The sequence below is a fragment of the Hippopotamus amphibius genome, chromosome 12, assembly GCF_030028045.1.
Source record: "Hippopotamus amphibius kiboko isolate mHipAmp2 chromosome 12, mHipAmp2.hap2, whole genome shotgun sequence".
Classification (NCBI taxonomy): Eukaryota; Metazoa; Chordata; class Mammalia; order Artiodactyla; family Hippopotamidae; genus Hippopotamus; species Hippopotamus amphibius.
This window is the reverse complement of record NC_080197.1, coordinates 22276378-22298420: the sequence shown is the minus strand read 5'-3', so window position 1 is coordinate 22298420 and position 22043 is coordinate 22276378. Positions and strand designations below refer to the sequence as shown.

The 22043-nt window shown below is 52.4% G+C and overlaps 1 protein-coding gene across 1 annotated transcript in view; it reads right to left on the bottom strand.

The window, feature by feature from the left end:
- Positions 1-5575: 5575 nt before the first annotated feature.
- Positions 5576-22043, bottom strand: part of TGM2 (transglutaminase 2) — a 30087-nt gene continuing 13619 nt past the window's right edge. Inside the window, exons 6-13 of the mRNA XM_057704048.1 lie at positions 21077-21254; positions 18637-18772; positions 17889-17992; positions 16199-16441; positions 14186-14458; positions 9342-9502; positions 8229-8365; positions 5576-7474 (exon numbers count right to left, since the gene is read on the bottom strand). Of these exons, the coding sequence (XP_057560031.1) occupies positions 7324-7474; positions 8229-8365; positions 9342-9502; positions 14186-14458; positions 16199-16441; positions 17889-17992; positions 18637-18772; positions 21077-21254 (1383 nt within the window). The 3' untranslated portion in view covers positions 5576-7323. The remainder of the gene's footprint in view (positions 7475-8228; positions 8366-9341; positions 9503-14185; positions 14459-16198; positions 16442-17888; positions 17993-18636; positions 18773-21076; positions 21255-22043) is intronic.

The window sequence follows — 22043 nt, the reverse complement described above, 5'->3', positions numbered from 1 at the left end:
AGATGGGACACAGACCCGGGACTCCCGGGGAGGGGCTGCCCACCCTTGGTCGCAGGACCTCTCTCATCCCTTCCTGAGAGAACCTCAGGCTGAGCACATAGGAGGAAGACAAGTGGAAGGAGGAAAGTTCTTGGGTCCAGCCTTGGCTCTGGGACCGTGGGCCTGCTCCAGCCCCACTTGTGCCTGTTTCCCCCTCTGTAAATGGGCTTCCCTTACCAAGTGAAGGCAGATCCCTGTCTCACTTGGTCTGGCTGGCATTGCTCCTTGAACTATCTGTCTGTCTACTCCAGATGACTTTGGAATGAGTTGACATGGAGTTGGGAACTGACTAAGGGCCTGAAGAGAAACTGGGATTTCCACTGCACCTCTGGCATCCTTGACATGGAGCAGTGGCCGAGAGCAATGTTTGGGAAAGTGTCTCTTCTGCCATTTTTAAAGGCTGTTGAGGAAACACGACCTGTGACTGGAGTGCAAAGATCTTGATGAATGACTAGGGGTTTACTAGCTCTGGGGGACCCCCAGACTCCATAGGCTGGGAAAGGAGCCCATGTGGTCGTGGACACCATGGCCACAGCAGTGGCGTTTCAGCACTTCTCTGCTGCTACTCTCTCCTCTCCCCTGTGACCTCGGGACCAACTAAGGCCCAGAGAGGGGAAGAGCTTTACCCAAGGTCACCAGCACACCCAGGCAGACCTCCTGAAACCGAATCAAGTCAGAGTCTGGGACTCAGCCTTCTTTATTTTCCCCCTGTTCATTATTAATTATTTTTAAACAGCTTTATTGAGATATAACACACATACCTTGCAACTCATCCTTTTAAAGTGTACAGTTCAGTGACTTTTAGTACAGAATTGTGCATCTATCATTACAATCGATTTTAGAACATTTTCATTACTCCAGAAAGAAATCTCATGCTTTCTAGCTGTCACCCCCTCCCTGGCCCTCCAGCCTCCCAGCCCCAGACAATCAGTAATCTACTTTCTGTCGCCATACACTCGCCTCTTCTGGACATTTCATGTAAATGAACTGATACAATGTGTGGTCTTTTGTGACTGGCTTCTTTTCACTGAGTATAATGTTTTCTTTCTTTTTTTTTTTTCTTTCTCTGTCAAGTATAATGTTTTCAAGGTCCATCTATGGTGGAGCATGTATCAGTACTTCATTCCTTATTCTTGCCAAATAATATTCCATTATATGGATATACCACATTTATTTACCCATTCATCAGTTGATGGATATTTGATTTGTTTCCACTTTTTGGCTATGGTGAATAATGCTGCTATGAACATTTACATACATTTCCATTTCCTTTTCCATACCACTTTTTGTGTGGTGATATGTTCTCAGTTCTCTTGGGTTTATATGAAGGAATGGAAATGCTGGGTCATATGGTAACTACATTAATGAGCACAGCCTTCCAGCTCTGGCTTTCTCAAATCTTGGGGGATGCTGGTGTGGGGAGACTTGCTACTCCCAGTGGCCAGGGTCTGTGAATCAAGTCTCCACCCCACTTTGGCCTTTATTTTAGAAACTTGGAGTACTATATTTTTTGAACTCGACACACTTTCACAGGCTGAATGTACTCGTTTACCCAGCACCCAGATGTAGAAAATCGAAGCCATCCCAGTACCCCTAAAGCCCTCTCACGCTTCTGTCCAGTCTTTCTCCTACCAGGGAAAACAAGACCCTGACTTCTAACACCACTGATGAGTTCATGAGACTTTGTCCATGTGGAATCATGTGGAACATGGTCTTTCATGTCTGCCTCTCTTGCTCAACTTTAGGTCATTATAGATTCCGCGTTCTCAAGGCTGTATGCACCATCATTTTTGTCATTCCTTCTGCTTTTAATGGAACCCTTTGGACTTTGCATCTTGAAGCAAAACACAGGGCTTCACAGTCTTGTGGGCGTGTGTCTCTGTGGATGTGCTCAGGCCTGTCAGGGAAGGAAGTGGGGAGGCTGGGGAAGTGTATGTGCTGACCCAGTCCTGGCCCCAGGGCACTTGTGCCCCTAGGAGGCCCCTGCCTGGCCCTCCCACTGAAGCCTCTCCTCTTCGACTCGGTCAAAGTTCTGTTATTCTGGGCTTGACTTGAGGCCGAGGGGGTGGAGCTGGCAGGCATCCCAGGTAAACAAGAGCAGCTGGAAAGGAGAGGGACTTTTAGGGGTGGAAAGATGGACCCGATCAGACCCATACTCCACAACAGCTTTTGCGCAGGCCTCTGCCTCATGCACCCTGACACATGATGGGAAAGGAAAGTCCTGGTAGAAATTGGGCCTCCTCTGAGTTAGAGGCTGTGCCCCGGGGAGGGCAGGCTGCCTGGGTTCAAGTCTCCCCACTCTGCACCCTAGCAGCTGGGTGACTATCAAATCTGTAGAATGAGGGGAACAACCGGATAGGATTTCTTGAGGAGGGAATAACTCAGTGCATGTAAAGTTTCCTGATCTGGAGGAAAGTTGGCTGTTACAGTTAGAATGTGCCAGGAGCTGGCTAAATATTTTATGTGCACTGTTACAATGAACTTACACACCAGTCCTGAAAGTAGACACTGAATCATGCCCATTAGACAGATGAGGACCAGAGACACAGAGAGGCTGAGAACTTCCCTGAAGCCACACTGTGAGCCTGTGGCAGAGCCAGGATTTGACCCCAGGTCTGTTTGACTCCAGAATCCCGGCCCCTAACACCCGGGCTATGAGCTGAGCTTGGGTGGGGGCCCCGTAGCACTGAGCTGCTCTGGAGCAGTGCCCAGCATAGTCGTCTAGGGCCCCAGACACAACCCTCGCCTCTGGTGTGGGGAGCAGGATCTCAGGCTCATTTTCCCTATCGTAAAATGGGCCCGTGTGACCAGCAAAGCCTTCCTCCTTCCTCGGTTCCTGGCTAGTGAGCTCTCAGGAGTGGGGCAGACCAAGGCGGTGGTCAGGAGGGGCCTCTGAATTGGCAGACCTGGCCGGGGCGGCCCTGTCTCTCTGTAGGAGGGGAGGCAGTCAGGCCTGGGAGCTAGAGCTGGTAGTACCGAGTCCCCTTGGAGCCCCCTTGTGTGAGGTGTGGGGTGCTCCAGAGCATGGGCCAGGCACACCAACAACTGGTCCGAGTCCAGCTAATCTGAGAGTTATAAAGGGCTCTCTACCATATGCCAAGGGGAAGTAGAGCTTGAAGCTGTTGGCTGCAGTCCAGGAAGGCTTCACAGAGGAGGTCTCTTTGGAGCAGGGTTTTGAAAGCGGAGTAAGAGTTCCTTAGGTGGAGATGATGGGAAGGGTGTTCTTACAGAGAGAGCAGCAATAGGTATCAGCTACTCAACTCCATGCCCCCCAACCCTTGCCTTGCCATCTCTGTTTGTCAGGGCCTGGAAGCCTGAAAATGATATTTGCCAGAGCCCCTTGCCAGCTATTTCTGGTGAGGATATGCCAGTGGGGAGAAGGCAGGAGGATGAGAGATGCCAGCCTGCCTCTGGCTCCTGCCAGGACCAACTTCAGCAGGATTTGTAGATTCAGCAGCTCCGTTGCTTCCAGGGCTGCAGTGACAGTGCCTCCAGCATCTGGGTGGTGAGGACCGGCTCCTGGGCCCCTAAGCATCCTGGGCGGCAGCTACTTCCCAATTTCCGGGTACCGCTCCTTCTCCCTCTGCTCTTCTGGCACTTCAGATGTTTTTGGAGTCAATTTCCCTTAGAAACTGCCTCTCCACCTGCAGTAGCCGAGTGGCTTCTATTTTCTTGCTGGTCATTAATTGATAAAATGCTCAGGCCATCTAGGCCAGACCCAGGTGTAGTTTCTAAGGAACAGAAGGATTCAGCGCCCTGACAGTGTGATGTCGCACTTTGAGTTTGATTTATTTTTTACGTGCATGTCAGGCGTTTCAACATGAGTTCCCTGAAGGCAGGGACTGTCTTCCAACATCTACTCAATCAACAAACATTGATCAGTACTTCATCAGTGGGGAATGAGATGAATGACCAAGTCCCCAGATTCCTGGAATCAGTCTAGACCTGGCACCATTCAATTGAAACTGAGTCCCCTGAAACTGAGTTCCCCTGCTGAGTTTATGATTCATCTCTCTCTGTCCAAAACTTTATTCACTTTCTTGTCCTACCCCTGTTCCCCTAAGGATTGAGGAGTATCAATGAAAAGAGGGGATTGAAACCAAGCAGGACCTTGTGGGGACTTCCCAGGTACAAGTCCCCCTGTGTTTCCTGTCTTTGTTTGTGTTAAAAAAAAAAAAAAAAGACTTTACTCTCCTAGGCATTCCCTGAGTTCCAAAGATCAGGTTCAAGCAGTTAATGATGAGGACAGTAGCGTCACAGGTCTCCCAGTTCCTCCTGAAGGGATATAGATAACAATCTGGTGCATATCTTTGAGTTGTTCTGTAGAAACTAAGACCCCCGCCCAGGTGGAGGATGGCGGCTACATGCTGACCACAAGCACATACCCCAGACTGATTAGAACCAGAAGGTTGACATTCCTGAAACATCACCTGTTACCTCGCCACCAACCAATCAGAAGAAGGTCCACGAGATGATCACGCATCCTATGACCCTCTCCCCTCACACTGTCTTTAAAACCCTGAAAGCCACCTGGGAGCTCAAGTCTTTTGAGCACGAGCTGCCCGTTCTCCTTGCTTGGCACCCTGCAGGTAAAACCTTACTTTGCTGGAAACACCAGCTGTCAGAGTTTGGCCTTCTGTGTGGTGGGCACATGAGTCCTTGCTTGGTAACACAATGTGGTAGCTAGAGCCACCTGCAGCCATGGAGCACTTGAAATGCAGCTATTTGAACTGAAACGGGCTGTCAGTGTAAAATACACACCACATTCCAAAGACTTTGTATAAAAATTAAGAATGTAAAATATCTCACTCATAATTTTTATGTTGCTTATGTGTTGCAATAACATTTCAGACATATTAGGTTCAATACAATGCATTATTAAAATGTATTTTACCTGTTTCTTTTTCTCTTTTTAATATAGGCACTAGAAAAATTTAAATTACATATATGGCTTGCATTTGTGACTCACGTTGTATTTCTACTGGACAGCACTGGTCTTATGGGAGCTGGGATGAAACATTGATATACCAATTCAGCATTTATTAGTGTCTGTTTAAGAGATACTTGGTCTCTGTTCTTGAGGACTTCAGATAGGATGGGGAGGGGGGAGGTATATCAACATGGAACTAAAATTCACTGTGATAAATGTTTGAGTTCTCCATGTTCCAGGGTTCTGAGAAGAAATCTGGGTAGGCTTCACAGAAGAGGTGACTTTAGTGTTAAGCATTATAAGATGAATAGGAGTTCATAAGCTGGGTAAGGAAAAAGAGGGGCACTCCAGGCTAAGAGGCTGACAAGTGCACAGGACGTTAGAAGAGATACAGGACGTTCATTCTGGTCTGAACATGGTTTGTGCAGAGAAGGGGCTGGAGATGGAGCTGGACAGTTGTACAGCCTTGAATGCTGGTAACGTTTAGATCTGAGGGAGGCGCTGAGGCTAGGGAAAGACTCTTAGACAGGAAGTGTCTTGTCCAGATGTTGAGTGAGCTCACCCACCCACCTTTCTCAAAAGCATGCAGTGAGCAGACAGACCTTGTTTGAATGTGAAAAATAAACTCTTTTATTTCAGTGCTCGCTCTTTGTGGCTCAAAAGCACATCTACTGCTTGCTTGGAACCCAAAAGTGTTTATAAAACCATAGAGAAATCAAGCAATATTTATATAGAACGTATATATTTTGGCTCATTTTGTGCTTCTTCCTGTGCAAAGCAGAAAGTTCTAAGTGCATCAGCGTGACTTTCCCCAAGTCCCTCTCTGGGATTTGTGGGACCCTGGAGGCTTTGACCCCACTCCAGATACAGAATTCTCCTCATTTCCCTCTTCCGGGCTGAGGGAGGCCCAGTCACATGGAGAGAACGAGGGGTAAAGTCAGAGATGGCAACTTGTGGGGTCTCCGAACTTAGTCAGGGGCAAGGGCTGTGTTCCAGGGCCCTGGCTCTTCAAAGAGGGGGTGGCTGAGATGCCAACCTTGTTGGTGAGTGGCCAGCACAGGCAACTAAGGCTCTTGTGAAGTCTAGGCATTGTGGTGGGTGGCTTGTGGGTGGGACAGGGGCCTCCGGGGCTCTTTTCCCCTAGAACTGGGCTCTGAAGGAAGATGCCTGGGCACCGGTGGGGGACCCAGACAGGGCTGGGGACAGGAAAATGGTCAATGTCACGGTCTCACGCTCCGAAACATCCTGACCTGTGACCTAAGTCTCTGTGAAGCCAGGGAACAGGACTCTTTGTCACTGGTAAGGCTGAGTCATATAAGGCACTGGAAGTGCAGAGCTGGGAGGGCCTTGGAGATGAGCTGGTTCACCCCCTCTTGTGACCGACAAGGAGACCGAGGCCCAGAGAGGGGAAGGCAGTGACTGGCCAGACTTGGGGCTCAAACCCAGGGCTCGAACCCCTCCAATTTCCTCCCTGCCTCCTCATCCTAACTGGATCCTCTTTGAGCAGGTGCCAAGTGGCCCCTCTGACACAGTCAGGTCAGGGCTGGCATGGTGAACCGGACCCTGGCCTCAGAGTCAGAAGGCCCGGCTCCATTCCCGCACCTTCACATTAACCAGCCTTGCAAGTATCGGGGTGCAGGGCGGGCCGCCTGCCTTCTCTGAGCCGCAGTCTCCTCATCGAGAAAGCAGCTCACACTGCGCCATTTCCCGTGGTGATTAAATGAGTTGGTGGCCGTGTGAGCCCAGGGAGCACCTGGCACTTCGTACGTGCCTCACAGCTGCAGGCGGCGGGGGAACTGCTGGGCCAGGGCTGCTGCGGTGTGGGGGGAGCTTGGGTCTGGCCTACTCCTGGGACCCTCCCCATCTGCACCTGCCCAGGCTCTGCCGAGGGCCCCTGGGGCCCGGGCACCATCTGGGGAGGGGTTCAAGGACACTCTAGGGAGTTGAGTTCCTTGATCTGGTCACACTTTTTTTCACCTGCTCCCAGGGAAGGGACTCTGGAGTTGATCAAACAGTGTGGCAGGTGCTCAGTGGCTTTCCAAATGGCATCTGGGCTGGGAAGGGAGGCAAGAGGCCCCCCTCCCTGGCCCACCCCCCAGGCCCATGCAGCCAAGATCAGGGCTCCTACGGTGGAGGAACAAAACATTCCTCACGGGTGAGGGGGATGGGGAGCCAGGCTCAGGGGGACAAGATGCCCTGGAAGTACATTCATTTCCAAAGAACCCCACCGGTCACCCACCCTGCCCTGGGGCCTGGGGCCCAAGAAGGGGCACATTTGCTCATTAGCTTGGGATAAAGATTGGGGTCAAGTTGGGAGCCCTCCGCTGGCTGAGGTGGGGCTGGCACGGGGGCCCTTAGGAGGCGCCGACGATGACGTTCCTGAAGCCCTTCACGGCCTTCAGCCTGTCGCTCTCGAAGTTCACCACCAGCTTGTGGCGGCCCACGTGCAGGGGCAGCAGGTCCACCCTCACCTTGACTTCCTCCCCTGCCTCCACGGGGTCCGGGCTGGGAGAGAGAGAGAAAGAGGGTGAGGAGAGGGGCCCTGGCCTGGTCCCATGATGGAAACCAGGCCGGGATGACACATGACTGCTGAGCTCTTAGCCCAGAGCCTCCGAGGATGTACAGCTTCGTGCAGACAGAATAAAATGGGCCCTGCTCAGCACTCCCTGAGGGCCTGGGCCATCTGCCCTCCTACGTGTAGAGGGGCTGGTGTGTGTGTGTGTATGTGTGTGTGTGTGTGTGTGTGTGTGTGTGTGTGTGTGTGTGGAAGTGGATGGTGTGGTATGCTTGGGGGTAAGAGAGTGGATGCTCATATGACCACTTGCGTGAAAATGCATTGAGCTGTACATACCTGATTTGTATTCTTAACTGTAGGTAAATTACATTACAATGAAAAAGTGAAAAAGAGAAGTGTGTATGCTCGTAAGTGTACGTGTAGATAAATACGTATCCATGAGGGTACACTGCACAGGCACACGTGTACACCCGTGGGTGTGTGAAGACCTGTGTGTCCCGAGGCGGGTGCTCAGTGATTGGATGTGTTACTGTTCTAGTTTGTGAACCCGTGTGCATGGAATGCAGCTAACGTGTGGGTATTTGGGTGTGGACGCCGAGGGATGTTAGGCAGGTGTGTGGCTGGGCGTGTGGGAGGTGAGAGGAGGGGGTTATGGGCCAGGGTTCTGTGCCCCAGGGTGCCCTTCCCCCCATGAGCATCTGCCCTCTGCTCCCAGGCCCCCAAGCTGGAGGGACCAGCACTTACATCTCCACGGTCTTCTGCTCCTCGGTCAGGCCCGCCCCCTCCACGGTGAACGTGCAGCCTGACAGCGGCTCGGTGAGCGGGTTCTGCAGGGACACCTCAGCCACCAGCTTGCGGTTCTGCTTGGGCTCTCCCAGGATCTAGAGGAGGCATGGGGCAGATGTCAGGGGCAGCACAGAAGGAGAGGGGCCCAGAGCCCCTCGAGGGCAGGCAGGGTCTCAACTGGGCCATCTCCATCTTTGCTGCAACTTGGCCCCCATCTGCCCAGCTCCGCCACCATCATTCCTCGCCTCATTGGGAAAACGCGGATGATGACACCTGCAGCGAGGTGGGCGACGACCGCGCAGTGAGGCTGCATGCAACCGCACAGGATGTGCAGAGTGCCTCCCTCATTCTAGAGGCTGGGGTGGAACGATCAGAGGCTTTGGAGCCAGGCTGATCTCTGCCCCTTCCTCACTGTGTGACCTTGGCAAAGTTACTACCCTCTCTCAGCCTTGGTTTCTTCATAGGAGAGAAATGCCTGACCTCAAGGTTCTCATGAGGATTAACTGAGCAAATATGTGCAAGGTCCTAGCAGACTGTCCGGCAAACAGCTCCCTCCCCCTCCGCTCTTTACCGTCTGTGTGTAACTGCAGCATGTGGGGATCTGGGGCTGTGCCTCCTCCAAGTGAATCACTGTGATGACCATGACCACGGTGATAAGCATAGTCAGTTTTTATTGAGCTCACTGTGTGCTGCATATGGTTCTATGTGCTTCCTGTAGCTGCACATTTAATCCTTAACAGCACCTGTTTTATAGATGGATAGTCAGACTCCAGAGCCTGTGTCCTTAACAACTCCACCCCTTCCTGCCCCACCAGGGCCCCAGGAATCTAGCCTTAGGAGTTCAGCTTTTAAGGGTCCATGAGTCTGACATCCCTAAATGCCATGATCCTACTACTCTGGGATTTTAGGATTCATTCCTAGAGGCTGTGAGTCCCAAATTCTTTCTGCTTCATGATTGCTTTTCTTTGATGAAGCCAGGATTTGAGGAACCCTGGGGCATCAGAGATCTTGAGGTTGCAGGGAAGGAGGTACACGCATGTGTGGGGGCCTGTCTGGGAACCCGGCCCTTACCTGGATCTTGATTTCTGGATTCTCCAGATAGATGTCCCTCTCGGCCAGCAGGTAGCTGTTGGCAGCGGGCTCGATGAGAAGGCCCCGTATCTTGATGAGGTTCGACTCAGTCAGGCAGTCACAGTATTTTTCGTAGAGGATTCGAAGGGGAATGCTCTTCTCTGCAGGAGGGGAAAGGGGAGAGCACTCATGATGTCTGAATCATGGCCCCCACCTCTCCTGTGGCATCTCCACAAGGCACAGAGAGGGGAAGGAATGAGCTTGAGTCACACGGCTGGGGAATGGATGGGCAGGTCCCGGCACTTTCCCCCACCTGCCCTGGCTCCAGGGCTCCCAGGGAGGAAGTGGGGAGGGGAGGCTTGGGCTTCAATCCTACCTCTGCCTTTGCTCACTGGGGATGAGGCTAAGTCGCTCCACCTCTCAGGACCTCCATTTCCCCCCAGGAGGTGGACAGAATTGTACCCATTTTACAGATGAGGAAATACTTCTGCCAGTAATTTCAGATCAGGAGAGTTGGCCCTGCTTGGCCACTGACTGACCGTGCAAGCCTGGGAAGATGACCTCCCCTCTGTGTTTCTCCTCTGTTCCCTCTCTGTCCCCTGGGACAGCTGGTACCTGCTGGGCAGAGCTAAGACCAGAGGTCATTTCAGAGCAAAAGCCACACAAGTGGTGGGGGTGAGAAAGAAGCTGGCAGGGCCAGCCCCACCCACTGCAGAGAAGCCAAGTGTGGATTTTAGCCCCATTTCTCTGACAAGAACACTGAAGCCCTAGGGCACCAGGGGCCAGCTTATAGGAGGCAGGAAGAAGCAGTGAAAAGGGCACAGGACTGATTATCCACAGGCCTGCGCCAGGCCCTGCTTGTTCACTTGGTCACAGAGAACCTCAGGAAAATCCCTTCTGCTCCTTGTGCTACCCGCCACCCCCCAATCAAACAAGAATGCTGGAAGGATGGTCTTGGGGCTCCGTGGAGCCTAGCCAACCTCTCCTCACCATCCCAGTGCCACGATGGGGGGTGCTGTTTCCTCTTTTTCTGCCACCTGTCCCCTCTCCCCCCACTAGACCAGCGTTTCCCAAACTCCAGGCATTCATCCGATTTTTCACACGTCTGAGTAAATCCTCATTGTTTGCCCATTATTTTTCTTTCAGTCCCCTCGCTTTACACTTTTTAAACTTTTTTGCTTAGGGACCCTTCTCATCATTATTTGCAGCAAACCTGTCTCCTTTACCATAAGTAGAAGGAAGCTGGTAAAGACAAACACCAGCAGACAAAGTCATATTTATTCAATTTGGGCTGATGTTCTTGTCTGCTGAGGGATCTGAGTTTGACATCTGAGCTTACTGTTAAAGAGGAAGGTTAGGACTTCCCTGGTGCCACAGTGGTTAAGAATCTGCCTGCTAATGCAGGGGACACAGTTTCGAGCCCTGGTCCAGGAAGATCCCACATGCCATGAAGCAACTAAGCCCCTGCGTCACAACTACTGAGCCTGCGCTCTAGAGCCCGAGAGCCACAACTACTGAAGCCCGAGAGCTGCAACTACTGAAGCCCGTGCACCTAGGGCCCGTGCTCTGCAACAAGAGAAGCCACTGCACTGAGAAGCCCACGCACTGCAACAAAGAGTAGCTGCCGCTCGCCACAACTGGAGAAAGCTCGCGCACAGCAACAAAGACCCAATGCAGCCAAAAATTTAAAAATTAAATTTAAAAAAATTTAAAAAAATAAAGAGGAAGGTTAGCAAGGGTCAGGGGTGCCCGGGCCAGTGGGCGCCCCCTGGGAGGTCACCTATAGGGCCGTGAAGGCCTGAGCAGACAGTCACCTTCTCTCTGCATGAGTCAAGGTCTAGGTCCTGGCCATGCACACTGGTGTTCCCTGTCCCGCTCTCTGGAAAACGCCTGCCCAGCCCTCTAGTCACTCATTCCCAGGGTGGATCTGCCCAAACCTCTGCTCAGATGACGTGGGGGGAAAAAACACCAAAGCTTCTGCCAAAAAGGACAAAAAGGAGTGAAAATTCCTGGGTCAGGACCTGGGGGAGCAGAGTGGAAACGCTGACCAGCTCCACAGGAAAGAAGGAAAACATTGTCCTCCAGGAGCCTGGAGGAAGTGGCCCAACTGTTATCTTTTCCAGGAGGCTTAGATCAGGGTAGGGCTGGACCTTTGAGAATTGCCATCTGCAGCCCGGGGACCTTGGCCTTGGCCTCGGCCTCGGACCAGATGCTGGCCCAATGAAGGAAATGTGTGTGGTTAGTGTCACTCATCCTTTAGATGGTTCCTTTGATCATCACGGAGATCACACTGCCTGCATTCCCCATGACCCACCTGGAGGGGTGAGGGCACCCAGAGAGAAAGAAGGGGTGGGGGCAGGAAGGGAGAGAGCAAGGACGCTGGATCCAGTTCAGATGTCCTAGGCCTGGCTTCCTGTCCACGAGCACGTGGAAATCCCCCAGATCTTATCATCAGAGAATAACCAGCAACTCAGCCAAAGTTCAGGGTCTCAGAGGGTGGGAGAATCTGATCTCAGGTTGACCTTGGCCTTGGAGGCCTCAAGAGGACATCCTGGCCTTGTCCCACCTTCCAGCCTGAGGGCAACACATAGGACCCCTGCTCTCCTCTGTCCTCTCCCAACAGGCTGTGCCCCTCAGGGGTCTCCGTAGTAGGAGGGACCCCTCTGCTGTGAACACATCCCCAGGAAGAAACATTGGCCGAAGCAGAACAATGCTGCGAAGGGCCCTAGGGTATCTGGGAGGCGAAGGGTGACTCAGCAGCAGCTGGTGGGAGTGATTCTGGCATCCCTGGCTCGGGCTGGAGTTCACCTTATGAGACACATTTCAGGAAAGACACTTCCTCCCTTTGAAGCAGTTCCGAGCACGAGGAAGAACTGACACGTGTGCATTCACACAACCACACAAAGGGGCTGAAGAGCCCTTCAAAGATGAACCAGACTTTGCACAAATGGGGAAACTGAGCCTGGAATGGAGAAAAGAAATACCCAGGAGCCCACAGCCTGATGGCAGAATTGCAGGAACTAGGACCTGGGTGTCCCGACCACCCCACACACCTGTAGGGATGGAGCCCTGCCCTGGGGCCTGGAGGCAGAGGTGAGAGCTCAGTCCTCTGTGCACCAGCAAGGTTGGCAGCAGCTCAGGAAGCACTGGACCCGGCCCTGAGACCACTCTCTGACACAGCAGGTGTCCAGGAAAGACGCTTCTCGGCCTCACCGTGTCCAGGCGCCGTTTTACACTTTCCACGTCTTTCCTGAGCACACATCTCCTTCGGTCCTCACAGCGGCCCACGAGGGGTGTGCTTATGCCCCGTGTGATGGATGAGTGCGATTCGAGGCCCAAGGTTATACATTTAGAAGATGGGAGAGGTTCTTCCCTGGCGGTCCAGTGGTTAAGACTCCACGCTCCCAATGGGGGGGGCACGGGTTCAATCCCTGGTCTGGGAACTAAGATCCCGCATGCCACATGGTGCGGCCAAAATAATAATAATAATAATAATAATAATAATAATAATAATTGAACGTGTGTTTGTATCTATGTGTGTATAAAAAAAACATTGAATGTGGTATAGGCCAGATTCAAGGCCAAGTCAGGCCTCCAAACACGCCTTTCAGCAATGTAAGTGTTGGGACCCCAGCGCTGGTGCCAAGTGGCCCTGCCCCTAGAGCTTCGCCCCTGCTCAGGGACCCTGACAGAGGATCTGCTTTGTCCTGGTGTGTGGCTCCAGGAGTGCCCAAGGTGCACCTGAGACAAAGGCCCCAGGGTTGATTGATGCCCTCAGGTCCTCTCCCAACTCCAAACCCTCCCGCCCTCCCCATGCCTGCAGGCTCCAAATGCAGAAACCGGGAATGGGCTGCTGGGAGGGCAGGAGACCAGGCTCCATACTGCCTCACTAAGTGACCTCAGCAGCCACAACCCCTCTCAGGGCCTCCAGCTTATTTTTAGGGAGATAACCAGGCGTGGTGACAAAGCCGTCAGTGAAAGGGATCAAGGGGACAATGACCGTGCAGGCGTCCGACCAGGAAGCCAGAGCGGCAGAGGCTTTGCCCAGGGTTGAGGTCTGGGTGAGCTACTGACATCATTTCAGCCCCAAACAGGGAAGGGCGTCTGCTCCCACGGACACTGGGCCGGGCACCAGAGCCACTGAAGAGAAGAATATCATGGCTTTTCCTTTCCTATCTCTGTTAGAGCCACACTGTCCAGTATGGCCACATGTGGCTGTTTAAGTGAAATCAAAACTTTAGTCCTGCAAATTACATCAGCCACACTGCAAGCGTGCATAGCCACATGGAGCTAGTGGCCACCGTACTGCACAGCGCAGATACAGGACATCCTCATATCTCAGAAAGTTTTCTGGGCAGCGCTGGTCTTAAATCTCTTGTCTCTGAGCCTGAGAACCTCCAGAGGAGCAGGAGAGGTTCTCAAAGGGGCTCTGGGGAGAGGCACCTGCAGTGTGAGTTGCTGGAGTCAGAGGAAAGGAATTTGCTGGAAGGGGCAGTAGAGAGTCTGGGAAAGCAGTCAAGGGTCACTCGAAGATCAGATGGAACAAAATAGAACAGTTGCTACTAGTGCAGGTTCAAGTCTCTGTTCTGTCACCTCCTAACTGTGTGGCCTTGGCTAGGTTACTTAATCTCTCTGTGCTGTCTTCTCACCTGGAAAATGGTGGCCAGAAAAGAATCCACCTCCTACTTTTTTTTTATAAGAATGAACTGGGTTGCTATTTATAAAGTGCCAAGGACAGGGCCTGACCCACAGTGAGGGCTGTGAGGTAGACTGCACACACTCAGTGCTCACGGCATGACCTAGTCAGTGTGGTCAACAGCTGCTCCAGGAGCACAAGGACTTACCAGAGTAGGGCTCCAGGGAAATGTTGAGCAGATCCTTGGTGCCACACTCGGGTCCCAGGATCCCGTTGTAGCTGACGGTGCGGGCGCAGAGCAGGAGGCGGCCTGCATGGTCCTCGGCAGTGTTGTTGGTGATGTGGGCAAAGACGTCGAAGTTGCTGCCCCTGTTCATGCCCTGGCCCACACGGATCCGCATGGCCACCCCTGTCTCCTCTTTTTCAGCCAGTTTGTTCAGGTGGTTGGCCCTCGTGAAGGCTTCCCTCTCCTCTGCAGACCCTGTGGGGACAGGGAAGAGAGCTTCATCACAGCCGGAAGGGGGATCAATGAGAAGGAGGCTGGGGGCAGGGCAAGCTGGCTTCTCAGAGTCCTGGTGACTCAGAGCACCTCTGAAGGAGCCCCCTCTTTACATCACTGTGCCAGGAGGAGGAAAGAGTATTTTATTTACTTTCCCCAAGCGAACTCCTAGACATCCCTCAAGACCCTTCCCCAAATGACCTCTCCTCCGAAATGCCTTCTCTGACTACTCCTTTTCCAGGATGAATGAATCACAATGTCTTTTGAAGTTTCATAGCTGCCTATTGCCTGTCTTGGTTTTTTGGCCCACCAGGTTTTTTTTTTTTTTCTGTTCATATGCTTACACTCTCAAGCCTCTTGAGGACTAAGACTGTTTCACTTAATCTTGTCATACCCAATGCCTACAACAGTGCTTGGTGCCTAGTAGGCACTAATACAGTGCGAATCTTCTCACCTCCAAGCACTTGCACAGAGACCACTTCTACCTGAAATCCTTTCCCTCCATTCTCTACCTGTTGAGCACTCCAGCAGGAATGACTGCCCCCTCCTTTATATTCCATTTACCTCTCTCCCTGTGCCTTTTATTTTTTTCCCCAGTGTTGTTGGGTATATATCTATTTCTTCTATCAAATCATCAGCTCTAGACCTTTCAGAGGCCAGGGAAAGCATCTTTTCCTTCTGTTTTATCCCTTCCCACTAGAGCAGGGCCACTTAATACCCAATCCCCAGTCAGCCGTGGAGAGTCAGTGGGGGTCAGATAAGGGCTGTAGTTTCTTAGTCACTTCTGTGAACCCTACTGTGCTTGGCACACAGTGGGTGCTTAGGAAATATCTGTCTATTGAATTGGCCATTGGATGTACTGAAATCCAATTTTTAAAATAAACCACTTCTTTTTCCCCCTACTGATTTAACATTAGTAGCAGAAAGAAGCTTCATCTTTGTGTCTGATTGAGCCCATCTTATTATCTTTAAATTGCTTTTGGTCCATTTCTCTCTAAACTTTCCAGATCTACCTTCATGCCCTCTTCCCCAGCTATATGTGAAATACTGCAACAATAAACACGACAGAGTTCCAGGAGCTTCTCTTCCATGGCCCCCCTGGACTTCCAAGCCTCTTCAGCACAAATATGTTGCAATAAAAAAAGCATGGGGCTTCCTAGGTGGCGCAGTGGTTAAGAATCTGCCTGCCAATGCAGAGGTCATGGGTTTGATCCCAGCTCCAGGAAGATCCCACATGCTGTGGAGCAACTAAGCCCGTGTGCCAAAAAAAAAAAAAAGAGCACGGAAGTGCCCATCTATTGTTGGAGTTCCCACCACTAATAAGCACTGTTAAACAACACGGACATCACAGTTTTTCTAAGATGCATGTCTCTCCTGTGTAACAGCCATCCCTTTCAGTGTTATTACGAGTCAAAGCAACCACGAGTGAGGCTTAAAAACCAAATGGAATCCTTGTGTGGAACACAGAATTCTTTTCCTAAATGAATAATCCTTTACTACCGCCTTCCTCCCCATAGTGTGTTCATCAAGTTTGCACTTATTTCTAAGGAATGTCTTGAAATGGAGAGTGACCTACAGATCATTGTTGCATGCAGGCTGCCAGATAAAACACACACACACACACACACACACACACACACACACACACACAGAGACACGCCCACTGGGCTGGTAAAACCAGCTGCTTATCTGCAAGGCAGTGATGAGCACGCAGGCACCTACCCTCTGGGTACTTGTAGGTGTGGGTGATGTCCTCCCGCTCGTCTCTGCCCACGCTCTTCGTGCTAATCCTCAGCCCCACGACCAGGGAGTGGTTGATGGACTTGTGCACGGACCCATCGTCCTGCCGGATCCAGTCCACCACATCGGCATTGACCTCGGCAAAGACGAAAGGGGCATCGTACTTGGTGCTCAGGTCACCCTCCTTGATGGCACGAACGGGAACCGGGCCACAGCAGTATGTCCCTGGTTGGAGGTAGGAGGAGGAAAGGATGGGCCTGGGCTGAGGGGAGGGTGGCACCTCTAAAACCTTCCACAATTCAACCATATGTAGCCGAAAACCTTGAGACCATGCAGCCCTTTGACTCAGGGACTCCACTTCTAAGAAGGCAGCACAGAGTAAGAATTCAGAATTCTAGGGGACCCTGGAACCCAGCTTCTGGGGTTCAGATCTCAGCTCAGCTTCTTATTAGCTGTGTGACCTTGGAGAAGTCACTTAACTTCTCTGAGTCCTGGCTTCATGTGGGGATATTTGTGCCTACCTAATGAGGATTCACAAACACTTACCGCTAGGTGTTTGATAAATAGAAATGTATCCCAAGGCACTTAAGGAAACGAGGCAGCCAAGTGTAGGCAATACTTTGCAAGGGTGTGTGTCTGTCTGGTTTCCTGCCCAGACTGAGAGTAGCAGTCACTGAACTAGAGAGCTAGCTGCTTATCTGGGTGTGGTTTACGATTGCCTCAAACTGGTCACATATTTAAATGTTGAGGACTAGAGACTCGGGAGCTGTATTACAGTGTGTCCATTTGGTGGAATGCGGTAACATTAAATTAAAATTAAAATCACAGGAAACTATCTGATAGAGAAATGTTAATGATATATGGAGAAGCGACAGGGCCAGGGTGAAAGGCCATGTGCAGCCAGCGTTCTTAACCTGGGGCCCATGGATCCCCTCAAGGAACAGCAAATAGAATTCAGGAGTTCATGAACTTGGGTGGAAAAAAATGGCATCTGTATTTTCACTACACTTTGATAACACTTCCTTCGATTGTGAAAGCAGACCACAAACCGTGGTCTTAGGCGCACTTATGACTTGTCACTCGTAAGAACCAGAGATGTTTTGACATCTCTTTATAGTTGTCACAGATAACTGCAATTATAGCTCACGCTCAACTCGACCAAGAAATTAAGGAACTTATTGACGCTACCACTAGATCTTGTTCTATAAAGTATATATTACTATGTATCTCACACATTTATTTAAAAACTTCTGGTAACTATATTTCAAAGTAATTGAATGCTAGGTATTATATTGAGTATATTTAAAATATTATTTTGTGGAAGGATTCATTTGAAATTACTGGAAGCTCTGTGTGTGTGAATGTTAATGCTACTTCTTTGCGGGGAAGAGGACAAAGATGCTATTTGATTTTTTTTCTTTGTGCTTCTCCATTTTTCTGTTTTCTACAAGGTGTGTGAATTACTTTTCAAATTATAAAAGAGGTGTTTTATAAAATATCAGTGAGGTTCCCCCAACACTCCTGTGGACCGGTCAATGGACTTTGGAGTCAGCCAGACCTGGCTTAGCATCCCAGCTTGGCCCCTCTCTAGCTGAGGAGTGCCTCAGCTGGGTGAGTGTCCTCCAGCCTCCGTTTCTTCATCTCAGTAATGGGGCCACACCTGCCCACCCACCTTCACTCTTCTCCTGGGGCGTGGGGTCCAGGGCCTGCCACCCCTCGTATCCTGGCTGCAGGTCAGGTCTGGTCATCCACGACTCCACCCAGCAGTGGAAGTTCCTGTTGGGGAAATGAAGCAGAACATGGACCAGGAATCACACGGTCCATTCACGGTCACTTCTCGCGGGTTGTCCACACTCGCCTTGTCCTAAACTGAGCCCAGCACATCCTCCGACACTTTGCTCTTCCTCCAGGGGCCCCAGCCGGATGCTCCCTCCTACACTGGGGGTCCTCAACCCTCTGCCCACCTCCCTTCCCCTCTCAGTGGCTCTGCAAGTCCAGCTGACCTGACCTCCTAATTTCTCCACCACTCCTTCTTTTTCAGTCCACAGGCCCTGCCTGGATTCAGACCCCATCACCGTCCGCCTGGACCACACCGCCACCCCCTGCTTCCCATGTGTCCCCACAGTCATCAGCACACCCCTCTCCAGTCTGAAGCCTTTGGAATCAAGCCCAGACCCCCAAGCCTGGCAGTGCAGACCCTGGACGACGTGTTTTCCTTTCGTGTGTCCTGCGTTGACTTTCCCTCTCCTTGGCCTTTGTTCCTGCTGCTCCCCCCCACCCCCACCAGAGCCTCCCCAAGCCCTGTTTCCTTTTGTCCAAACACTGTTCAACTTTTAAACCCAATTCAAATGTGACCTTCTCTGAGAAATCATCCCAAGTTTCTTCTCCAGGGGACCCTTCCCACGGGGTCCCCCCCTCACCAGATCATCTCGCTCTTGTCACTCTGGATCTCCCCAAACTCGTTGCGGAAGTACTCGATGAGCAGGTTGCTGTTCTGGTCGTGGGCTGAGTTATAGTTGGTCACGACGCGGGTGGGGACACCGAGGCACCGCAGGACTGGGTGGGGGAACACAGTGGAGACAGCTTAGCGGATGCGCTGAGGCTCTAGAGACACCTGCTCTGCTTGGGCTTCCACGTGCCCATCTGTACCCCAGGGAGCACTGCACACATTGTCCAGGTGGTAAGGGTGTGGTATCCCCTTGCCTGGACAATAGCGCCCACCTCACCGTTTGCCCCATGTCCCCTTTTTCCCCTTTGCATCACAGCTTACAAAAGACTCTAAATGCAAATCTGACATTAACAGTCCTCTGCTAAACCTTCAGTGGCTCCTCATGGCCCTCGAGGGTCAAGGCCAGACCTCCACTGTGGCCCTTGCCCTGCAGGGTCTGGCCCCTTACCACCTGCTTCACACTTTGCTCCAGCCACCCTGGCCTCGCTGCTCCTCCAGCACTCCACGCTCCCACCAGCCCCAGGACATTGGCATATGCTCTTCCCTCAGCCATGAAGGCCACTTGGCCAAGTTCGTATTAGCCCATCATTTGCATTCATAGCAAAACTGGGGGTTCGTCATCATTCTCACTGTACGGGTGTGTGAGGGATTCTCTAATTTGTTCTCTGAGGGCAATAAGGGATCTGTCTTATATCGTATCCCCAGTGCCCAGCACAGGCCTGCCACAGACTAATTTGTCAGATGGGATGAAGGAGTGGGTAAAGTAGAAGAAGGAAGAAGGGAAGGAGAGAAGGAATGAGAGGTTCAGAACGAGGAGTGAACAGCGGGGCAGGCAGAAGAGGGAATGAAGGTCAGGGGCCCTTCCGTTCCGGCCCCAGCTGCTTTAGGCTGTGCAGCCTGGGGCCAGTCCCTTCACCTCTCTGGGCCTGGTTTCCTCCTCTCTGGCCTGGGATTCAGGTGCATTGGGACTCCATCGTGGACCAGGAGGGCCTGTGTTTGTGCCCCAGCACAGTTTACAGAGAGGCCAGAGTAACTGGGAAAGGGACTGGTGTTGCAGTGACAGGTGACAAAGAGGCAGGATGTGAAGTGGCATCTACAGACAGCGGAGGAAGGAGGAAGACCCCAGGCACGAATCCCGCCGGCATGGGTTCTGGCTGCTCCTGGCGGGATTACGGGTGCTTTTACTCCATTTTTTTATGTTCCTTTTTATGTAAAATGTAAAAGTAACATATTCTCAGGGTAAGATAAAGAAAGTAACATCTAAAAAAAGAAGTGAAGCAGAAAGGCCTACTAAATAGAATCTGTAGGACTTTTGTTTTACTTTGAGTTTTGATTGAGGTTGAGTCTCTGAGACGGGGGGGCGGGGATGTGACCTCTGCCCTGTGCCCATCATCAACCACGGCAGGAGCTTCCCCGAAGGCCCTGGATTCTGGTCAGGAAACATCAGGGCACCGGGAGGAGGGAGGAAGGAGCAGCTGTGACCCTCTCCACCTCTTGCCTGGTTCCTGCGCCCTTCGGCTTGGGTAGGGGCCGGACACTTTGCTGCCCATGGAGAGCACTGCTATCCCAGCCCCAGGCCTTGCTCTGCCATGACAGGCTTCCGAGTACAGACCCGAGGCTTGGGGAGGCCTGTCCCTGCTGCCCAAGGAGCAAGGCTCCACTCTTGTCCCAGGGATGGTGTCCCGGGAGGCCTCACCATCCCAGTCTAAGGCCAGGAGACTGTGCCAGAAGCCGGCACACCTGGTTCCAAGCCTGGCTGTGCCGCTTGCCAGCTGTGTGACCTTGGCCAAGCCACTTCTCTTCTGAGCCTGCATTTCCTCCTCTAAGACGAGCTAATAATAGCAGCTTGTCAGGATGTTGTAATGATTCAGAAAGGGACGGGTGTGGGTAGTCTGGCAGAACAGAAAAGTGTGTCACCACGCCCGTCTCTGCAAACGTCCATCCAATCACTGTCGGTCAACTTACGGACACAGAGAAAATGTCCGAGGATCGAGCTGAGGAATCCCAGCTGCCCCGGAAACCCACAAACCCAACCTAACTTGAACCAAAGACTGTGCTAAGTGACGTCTCCCCGGGTCCTAAGAGCTCCCTGCAACTTAGGTCAGTTACCACTGTCTCCATCTTACCGGTGAGGAAACTGAGGCTTGGAGACACCAGTTCCCTTGCCCAAGTCCTCCCAGGGTTACAGGCAGAGCTGGGATTCAAACCAAGCAGCCTGACTCGAGTCCCTGGGGCCGATCCACCATTCGGCTCCCTGCAGAAACCTCGCAGCCAACGGGGTCAGATGCCCCCTATTTGACCAGGTTGCCCTGGCACCGTTACACTCAGGCCCGGGAGAAGGCTGCAGGGACCTTGGCTCACGGGAGCCGAGGGTGGTTCCAGGCCCTCCCGCATCCTGGCGCGCCGCTCACCGGTGCAGGCCACGGCGGCGAAGACCCAGCACTGGCCGTACTTGACGCGCTGGCAGCCCTCGTTCTTCCAGCGACGCAGGATGTCCACGCTGCCGATCCAGAACATGGGGCTGATGCCGTCCTTGTAGTTGTTGTCCCAGCGCCCCAGCAGCACGCCCTGGTCATCGTTGCAGTTGACCTGCAACCAGCCGGGGCGTCAGAGAGACCAAGCCTGGGGAGAGGGTGCCGGCTGCACTAGGGTGAGTCCAGCACGTGGTGAAAGGCAGGGAAGGCTGTTGCAGGCTGATGGAACAGCAGGTGCAAAGATCCCAAGGGGTGACAGACTGGGATGTTGGAGATGGTTGGTGCAGGAGAGAGAAGTGGGAGAGAGGAGGTGGAGAGGGGTCAAGGTGGTGAAGGCAAGCAGGAAATGTGAATCTGTCCACAGGTCGGCAGGGGAGTGACAGGGTGTGATCTGAGTTTTAAAAAGACCCCCTCTGGCCCCTGCCCAGATTGTGTCACTTGCCCCCCCGGACTCCCAGAACCTTGAGAATCAAAGGCAGCCTCCTGAGCCCTGTAGGGCGTGGCCCCGCCCCCTCTGCAGCCTGCCTGCACCCGCCCCGCCCCCGCCTGCGCTCTGCTCCAGCCACACTGGCCTCCCTTCTGCTCCTCAAACCTGCCACAGTCGTCCCTCCTCAGGGAACCTTTGCCCAAGCTGTCCCCTCTGCCTGAGACCCTCTTCTCCTCCCAGTGCCTATGTCAGCTCAGGAATCATCACTTAGGGCCCCCAGCCCCTCCCTGGGGTTGGATCCTATGAACAGACACTGTCGCACTTCTGGCCCCTTTGATGAGTACATCGCAACTTGACTGTGTGCTCACGGGATACTGTGGTCAGCGTCTGTCTCCTCCCACACACACCCTAGAATGGAAGCTCTGTGAAGTTAGCCACCATTCATGTCTTACACCTGCTTTTCCCCAGTGCCTAGGA